At 54.9% G+C, this 8,456-nt stretch overlaps 1 protein-coding gene across 1 annotated transcript; it reads right to left on the minus strand.

Annotated features, from left to right (window-relative positions):
- Positions 1–3,391: 3,391 nt before the first annotated feature.
- Positions 3,392–8,099, minus strand: KCNJ5 (potassium inwardly rectifying channel subfamily J member 5). Its single transcript, XM_028120841.2, has 2 exons — positions 7,163–8,099; positions 3,392–3,702 (listed from the first exon to the last, which is right to left on the minus strand). Exons 1-2 carry the CDS (start codon positions 8,097–8,099, stop codon positions 3,392–3,394), a joined length of 1,248 nt encoding a protein of 415 aa, XP_027976642.1.
- Positions 8,100–8,456: the final 357 nt, after the last annotated feature.

Raw genomic sequence — 8,456 nt, forward strand, 5'->3', positions numbered from 1 at the left:
CTTGAGCAAACGAATTAACCTCTCTGCACCTCACTTCTCTCATTGGTAACAAGGGGTTACTAAGAGCTTCTCTGTAGCATTTGAGAATTAAGTGCAGTCATCCAGGTGAGGTGCCTAACCCACTGCTGGGCACATAGTAGGTGCTCCGGAAAGGGCATATGTGCAGATCTGTGCTCAGGGCATCTTAGGACACAAACGGCAACTTTTTTGTGTGTGTTTTTGTTTTCGGCAATTTCAGTACAAAAATTTCAAGTTGCTATGGCCCTCACGTGGGACACATGGTGGAGGCAGACTGCAAAGCAGGGCCTGGGGTAAGGACTGTGAAAGAAGGTGCCCAGTTGTTGCAGGCGGTGAGCAAGGGGGGTTCTCCCCAGAGAGACACGGGCTTTTTCCTCCTCCAGCAAGGTCAACGGCTCAGGCCAGGATCTTAAAGCAGCAGAAGGAAATGACAGGATGTGGGTTCTGGTTGCCCAAAGGTGGCCTCTGAAGGCGGCGGTCCCAGGCAACACCCATTCTACCTGGTCTGGAAACAAGGTCCTGGGCGATACTGTCAACCACTATCGCGTGTCAGACTCACGGGGAGCTTACCTTCTTCTGAGTTCTCGGGGACTCCTCCCTTATAGGCGATGATTTCAGAGAGGGAGGTCTTGGAAGCTAAGACAGGAAGTTAGCTTCCAACGCTTTCAGGGACTGACCTGTGAGATCCTGCTTTGGGATTTGGGAGATGCTGAAAGCCCATGGGAGTTACCAGTGGGCTCACCTTATAGACTGGCTTAGCTCAGCTCTGTGACCCATCACAAGTGATGCGTGGGCTCAGAGTTCTGTAGCTCAGGGCTATGACCCACATATGACTGGTGTGGGATGGACGGAAATTCTGGCCCTCATCGGACTTTACACTTAGTGAGTGCGTGTTTACACAAGAACTTCCAGAAAACTATCTGAAGGATGTTTCTAACTTCAGTTGTATCAACTGGACATGAAGAAGGATTTCCTTGGGATATGAAAGGCAGTCTTCCTGCATTTGAATTTTCATGAGAGAAAGCAGCTAATATGACTAATCGCAGTGCTGTGGGCTCTGACCTCTCAGGGAGCTGGGATGTACTGATCTCATCTGCTTCTCGGCTTCTATAGTTGGCGGGGACATGATAGGGCCCGGGTTCATGGAGGCTGCCGCAGAGTTTGAGAACTGAGGAGTGGCTTGCTGTCCCCATCCTTACTTACCTGCCTCACTGAGAAGCACTGATGGGTTTTGACTAAGGCCGGGTTTAGATCTGGCTGGGGGGTGGGGGTGGGGGTGAGGAAATCGTCCTGCTGTGCAAGCCACAGGTCCGCCAGGCCCAGGGTGAGTGCTGACCCCCCACTGAGAGTTGCAGCTGTAGGTCCTCCCATCCCCCAAGGCATCCCTAGATTCCTGATAGCGTGTAGTTCCCCACCAGGGTGCTCAAGGCTGCCTGCTTCCTTTTTCCATGGGGGCAGGATTCCAGTGCATTCTCTATTCCCTCCGGACCTACTTCCCCACAGAAAAACGCCTGGAATCAGGATTCAGCCCCATGCCCGGGGAAGGAAGGGCCCCGCTTGCTCCCTGTGTCCCTGAGCCTCCTCTCCAAATCCACAGGCCCAAGCACAAGGATCCCCTTCCTCTGCGTATGGCAGCCCCACGAGAGGTAGCTTCCCATCTCAGGCTGCCTGTCTCCTCTTCTCACCAGCCTCTGGACCTAGAACACCCAGCCTGAGGTGACGTGGGCCTGAGATCCCAAAGCCATCCCCTTTGCTCCGCCTTAACCTCTGCCTCACTCAGGTGCTGTGCTCACTCCCAGGGAAGGTGCCTCGGAGCAAGCAGGTAAATGCTTCCATTATCAAAGGCAAGCTGAGAGCTGTGAAACTCATAATTCTGTGGCTCCATAATTCTGTGGCCAGGAAACATTTGCGACCTCTCTCCAGATCTAGGTCAGCTAATCAGGAGCCCGTTGGCCTCAACACATACCAGACGTGCCTCATTGACATGACAATGCACCCTGTCCGCTTGTCCTCTTGCTGGGCCTCCAGACCTTAAAAGAAAAGCCCTTGCAAGTTGTCCTCTTTAAGGCTCTTCTCTGCTCTCTTCTCTTTTCTCTCTTGAGGCTCACCGGCTCCCCGATTCCCCCACAGATTGCCCTCACCCGTTTCCACCCCTTCCCCCTTCTGAGGCCTCATGTGGACTCTCCCGGCCCAGTCTGTGGGGAGGAGGCCCAGGGGCTTCTTCTCAGCTGGGCCTGAAGGCCAGGTCACCCCAGGTGGGGGGGGGAGCCCCCTCTCTGTGCCTCCCATCCACCTCCCCCCGGATAGGGGCGCTGAGCCCGAGTCAGAATATCTCTGCAGTGATTGGTGGGGATGCTTATTTTAAACATTTAATTCCTTGCCCCTCTGTTTTCCTTCCCCCTCCTGGTTTCAGTTCTGACTGGCTCATCTTGCTTTCGGAACCCCAGCTTTCTCCATGGATCACACCCCAGGCTGAGGCGGTGGAAGAGAGCTACAGTGAAGGTTATCAGTACTTTGAGATTCTGGGGCCAAAAGTACCAGAAAAGAACGGGCTGCTAGGTTCTCCGTTGGGTGGGAGCAGCGGGCCACCGTGCGGTCGGGAATGGCGAGGACGCAGCTGACGACAGCTCTCCATGTGCGCAGGGGTGCACTGTGGCCCAAGCCACCTTCTGAGGGTCACTGTGAGGAGATCGGTTATCTGGTAGGCTACGTGCGACGCGCAGAATACAGCAGGGAAGACGCACATGCTTCACAGATGATAAGAGACCATTAGGGCCCCGTCCTCCATGGCTCTCAGGCAGTGGACACTGGGCTGGGAGCTGACAGGGACTGCCCGCCTGACTCGCGTGGACCTTGACACATGAGGTCTGCGAGCTCACCCTGGGACCAGGGGTGGCGCTTCCAGGTGGGCAGAATCTCTCCACGCGGAACCCACAGCAAGCCTCGGGGTGGTAGGAATGGGGTGGGGGACAGCCCTCTCCAGGTGTCAGCCCCTGAGGGGAGCTGCTGGTCGGTCTGTGAGACCCAAGCAGGGAGGTGACCCCGGCCAGTGGGACGTGTGTGCAGAGACAGAGGCTGCCCTGTAACTCTCACTGTGGGGAACCCCATCCCAGCCTGGCCCTGAGCCGCACTGATGGAAGCTGGGAGCGGAGAGGCAGGGCTGCCTCAGGCGCCCAGGCGCGGGGCCACCTGCTCAGGGAGGCCTGAGCTGGGAGATTCCAGGAAGGGATATACTGTTCCTCCCCACAGAGCCTGGATGGCTCCTGGGCCCCCCAACAGCGCACTCAGCTCCTTCACCCCTCCTCCCCCTGGCTCTGCAGCAGGTGCTGTGCTCAGAGGCCAGGGAGGGGAGGTTGGGGGGCAAGTACAGTCCTCACACGGAGCCCCTGTTCTCCCGGGACTCACGCAGCCCCTCAGGCTCGTCCTCTCCCTCTTGCTCGGCCTCTGTTTCAGCACAGCCCCCCGGCAGGGGCGGGCTCGGGAGGTACTGGAGGAGCCGGCCTTCCCGCTGCATTTCTGCCAGCTCCTTGGCACAGCAGCTGGGCGTGTTGGTCTCGTACGTGTCATGGAAGGTGTTGTAGTCCACCTCGTAGAAACCCTTTTCCAACGTGAGGACTGGTGTGAATCGGTGGCCCCAGAGCACCTCGGTATCCATGTAGGAGCTCCGTGCTTGGCAAGTCATGCCTGTGGGGACAGAGGGCACAGGGATTAGGTGTGGCCACCGCTAGCCATCCATCATCCACCCATCCATCCATCAGCCAGCCAGCCAGCATTTGTTGTACCTCTGCTTGGGCTAAGCACCCCGGAGGTGTAGAGCTGAATAAGACAGTCCTTGCCCTGGAGGAGTTCAAGGTGTGCTAGAGGCAGAACGTTAGAAACTAACATGTGAGATTCTGGGGTAGGTTCCTAGAGACTGGAGTGGGTAATTCTGGAATAGCTAGAGCCAGGGACGTGGTTCCTGAGAAGAGCATTAAGGTCTCAAAGATTGAGACACAAAAGAGGCAGGAAAAGGGTTTGAACAAAGATAAATTAGGGTGCCTGGGTGGCTCAGTTGGTTGAGCGGCTGCCTTCGGCTCAGGTCATGATCCTGGAGTCCCAAGATCGAGTCCCGCTTCGGGCTCCCCGCTCATCAGGGAGTCTGCTTCTCCCTCTGCCCCTTCCCCCTCTTGGGTGCTCTCTCTCTCATTCTCGCCCTCTCAAATAAATAAACAAAATCTTAAAAAAAAAGTTTAAAATAAAAAAAATTAAAAAAAAAGAAATTCAGATGGAGTGAATGTAAAGAAGCTGACCATCTTGTAGGGCACGCAGGGATTGTTTGGGGTAGACACATATGGGCAGAAGCCTCTCTCTCTCTCTCTCTCTCTCTCTCTCTCGCACACACACACACCCCTTGGCTCCTTGATTGCAGCATGCTCCAAAGCCTCCATTCCCTGTCTCCTCAGCCCTCGCTTGCCTATGTTATTTTTAGGTGTTGCTTTCTCTCCAGGGAGGAAGGCAGCTTTGTTTATGGATGAAGAAGCCTCTGTGCTTGGGGTCACAGGAAACCAGCTTGCTGATATTTAATCTTCTGGCCAAGGAAGGTACTGGCGTGTGCTCTCGGGAACGAAGGAGAAGCTGGCTCCAGCTTCCCAGGATGGGCTTTCTCTGGCAGGGGCCTCGTGCACACCAGACCCGAGTGCAAGGCTGCTTCCCACCCATTTGTGCTCCGGTGCTGGGCACCCCCGAGGTGCCCCCCACACTGTGGGCTTGCAGCCTGCTCTCCTCTCCCTGGGTCTGGCCTGGGCCAGGCCTTTCCCTGCAGTCCTCCCCAGTCACGTCTCAGCAGAGGCCCCGAGCTGGGCATTGAGCAGCCTAGACCCCGACCAGGTGTCTACAGGCTTGGGGGCCTCAGGAAAGACAGCGGGACAGGACCCCACGGTAACCTGTAGGACACATCTCCTGGAGGCTTTCCTGATTTGTTTTACCCCTTGGGATGTAGCAGTGGACCCCCTGTATCGAGAGACCCTACCTATGTCCCTGGCACTCATCTTCCCATGCATTTGGGAAGGAAAGAAGCCCCTATGGGTGCCAGGCACTGTGCTTTACGTATGATACTCCATCGAATCGTCCAATCTCCCCAACGACCCCATGAGTTGTATTATGCTCATTTTGGTGACGAGTTAAGCAACTTGCCCAGACACACACAGGCAGGCTATGGCAGGGCTGTGCCTGTCCAAACTCGGCCTGAATCAACAGCGCATGCTCTGCTCTGTAATGTGGCCATCAAGCCACCACAGTCGCCGAGATGAGAACAGATGTGGGTGGGGGTTCTCCTTCCCTTGTCTTCCGGGGGCCCCCTGCACTCATGGGAAGAGAGGAGGTCAACTAGACAGGGCAGGTCATCTGGGGACCACTGACATTGAAGGATACTCAGGGGAAGGACCAGTTCAGCTGGGTCACCACCTGATCCCTCCATGGTAGGTGGCAGTAAAGGCACGGGGGGACTGTAAGGCACAACTCTCCTGTTTGTCCCCACATCTCTGACCTGACCCCTCCTTTGTGGCCTCAGAGTGGTGCTCTTCCCCCAGAAACTCAGCCAGTGTTCTGCTCCCGAGCCCAGCACCAAGGGCAGCATGACCTGTGAGCCCCCAGCTCTGCTGCAGGCTTCCTGCATCCTGGCTGTCCTTGGCCCCAGGGGCTCCCTCGGCTGCCACCATATGCTGCCTGGCCAGGCTCCAGCTCCCAGCAGATGGCCGAGCAGCCCCCTCCGTGCCAGTCCCCGGAGCCTATTCGCACCCCCAGCCAGGTCCCACGGGCTCCGGCCACATGAGAAGGTGTGTGGATGCTCCATCTGAGTTTCCCGCACAGCAACCAGCTTCCCGAAAGGTAAGGAAGGCTTGTTTGGCCATCTTTGTGACTGGCCCCTGAAATTTCAACACTTAAGATTCATAAGTGAAAGACCTGAATCAAACACCATCTGCATGAAGTGCTGGGTGATGCAGCATCTACGTCTGTTAAATGGGATTGGCGTGGTCTCCAGTGTTCCTCCAAAGTTCCTCCAGTTTCCTGCAGTTTCCTGCAGGAAAAATGCGTATCATTCTGAGCCTGAGTGAGTTTTCTACAAGTGCTCAGTCTACCGGGTGACAAGAAGAGAGGGAAAGAGGAAGAAAGGCAGTAAGAAGCAGGGTGCAGGGATCTGCGGGAGGGCTCCTCTCCCCAGGAGTTCAGGCAGGAGTGGTGGGACCGGGGTCTTGTGCTCCGCTGGCCTCGGGCTCCCTGGAGCCCTGCACCGAGGCCTTGGCCTTGAGGAATGTTGGAAGTTCCTGGCTGCCGGGTGCCCGTGAGAGTTGGCAGCTGAGGAGGGAGGTGCCGGGCTGGCCACGAAGAGGGCATCTTGCTTGGGCCTATGTGGATGCAGATGGACTGGTTTCGGCTCGTCCTCTGTTCACTCAGCCAGCCTTCCACAGGAAAGCTCAGGGACAGCCTTCCTGCGGGGGGCGGAGGCGGGGGGAGGGAGGCAGCCAGAAGAGCTGCCCTCACAGGTCTGGGGTATAGACACCTCTTCAAAAAGAGGATTCTGTGACTTCGGGAAGCTTTATGTTTGGGAAATCACAGAGTGATTCATGGCATGTAGAGACACCACAAAGTCCTACTGTGAAGAAGCCTGTGCACTCTGTTTCACTGTATTTCTCCAAGTCACCTGATCACAGGACTCTTTTTGGGTAAACACATGCCCCGGGATGTGGTGGAGCAAGATAGCCTGTTGAAAACAAAGGCCAGCTTTGAGGTCCCCTGCCTTCCCAGGCATCCCGGCTCTATGACTTGCTCTTGGACGAAACTAGACTGATAACTTGCCTGTCTGTGCCTCTGTTTCTTTTTCTGTAACCTAAGGAACATCATCTTACAGGGGTTGGGAAGGCATTAAGTGCAATACCATATGTTTAAAGTTTAGAAGTATGTCCAGAAGTTAGAGCGTTCAGTAAACATTAGCTGTTGTTATCACTGCATCTTGATTGAATGACAACACCCTTCAGATCACAGTTAGAGATTGGGCCGGCTGAGAATCCCAGGATTCTCAGGCACCAATTGCCGTCTTCTAGCCCTGGTGGCCTAGGTTCCCAGCACATGGGAGGGTCCTGTGGCCAAGGAAGATAAAGTGTCTTACCTGTTGCCTCCACCATCCCTTCTAGAATGACCACGACTTCAAACTCCTCCTGATCCAGCTGGGCCCGGGACATCTCCCAGAAAGGGCTCTTCTCGTTGATCTCATGGGAGATGATGAGTGGAGACACCAGGAAGAGACGGTCATCACCAGTGTCGAAGCCCACGTTGATGTCCGTCTGGTTCAGGGGGATGAACTCTCCTTCTTTGGTCTGCCGGGACTTGATGAGCTTGGCACGAATGGAGGCCTCCACAATGTGGGAGTTACGAAGGTCACCCACCCGGAACATGAGGCAGAGTTTCTCGTCCCTCATGGAGATGACCGCATTGTTGGAAAACATGAGGGTCTCTGCTCTCTTCTTTGGCTGACTGATCTTGACAAACATGCACCCCACCATGAAGGCATTGACGATGGAGCCGAGGATGGCCTGGACCAAGAGAAGTATGATCCCCTCCGGACACTTCTCTGTGATCACCCGAAAGCCATACCCGATGGTGGTCTCTGTCTCAATGGAGAACAGGAAGGCAGACACAAAGCCACTGAGGTTTTCAACACAAGGAATCCACTCTTGGTCACCAACATGGTCCAGATCACCCCGAATGTAAGCGATCAGCCACCAAATGAAACCGAAGAACAGCCAAGTGATGGTATAGACCATGGTGAAGACAAGCAGGTTGAAGCGCCATTTGAGGTCCACAAGGGTGGTGAAGAGATCGCTCAGGTATCGGTAGGTTTCTTGGACGTTGCCATGGTGGACGTTGCACTTGCCACTCTTTTCCATGTAGCGCTGGCGGGGCTTCTTACCTTCTGTTAGCAGGCGAGTACGGTCGGTGGCAATGGGGATGTAATCGCGGGCCTGTTTGGGGATCTTCTTCGGGTCCCTGGGAGTGACCCCAATCTCCATATCCTGGTTCATAGCATTCCTAGAATCGCCAGCCATAGCTGGGATGCGTGAGTTAAAAAAGACATCATCAGAGAAGGGGGCTGTGTTGATTCATAGAAACACAAGATTTCAAGGTCACTCCTGCCTCTGTGCTCTCAAGGGTCCTCATCTAGTGCACCGTGGAGCCTACTGCAGAGTCCTCAAGGGCAGAGACCATTTTTTTTATATTATTTGCTTGTATCCCTGGTATCTCCTACAGATTCTAGCATATAACAGCAGCTCAATAGTTGTTTGTTGAATGAATAAATATGTAGGTGCAAACCACACATGGTGTTGAAAGGATTTAAGAAATCTGGGAGCAATTAAGAAAATAATAATCGCAACAATTTATTAAGTGCCTGCTCTAGTCCACGC

This window comes from Eumetopias jubatus, unplaced genomic scaffold, assembly GCF_037043125.1.
Source record: "Eumetopias jubatus isolate StellerSeaLion01/CBP00866 unplaced genomic scaffold, mEumJub1_p1.0 scaffold_13, whole genome shotgun sequence".
In the NCBI taxonomy this organism is placed as follows: domain Eukaryota; kingdom Metazoa; phylum Chordata; class Mammalia; order Carnivora; family Otariidae; genus Eumetopias; species Eumetopias jubatus.

What these genes read in the sequence shown, in the direction of transcription:
- KCNJ5 (XM_028120841.2), bottom strand. Translation starts at nt 8,099, where the DNA reads ATGGCTGGCGATTCTAGGAATGCTATGAACCAGGATATGGAGATTGGG. An exon ending in AGGGATGGTGGAGGCAACAG is followed by an intron (nt 3,703 to 7,162) that starts GTAAGACACTTT and finishes CTGTCCCCACAG; the next exon opens with GCATGACTTGCCAAGCACGG.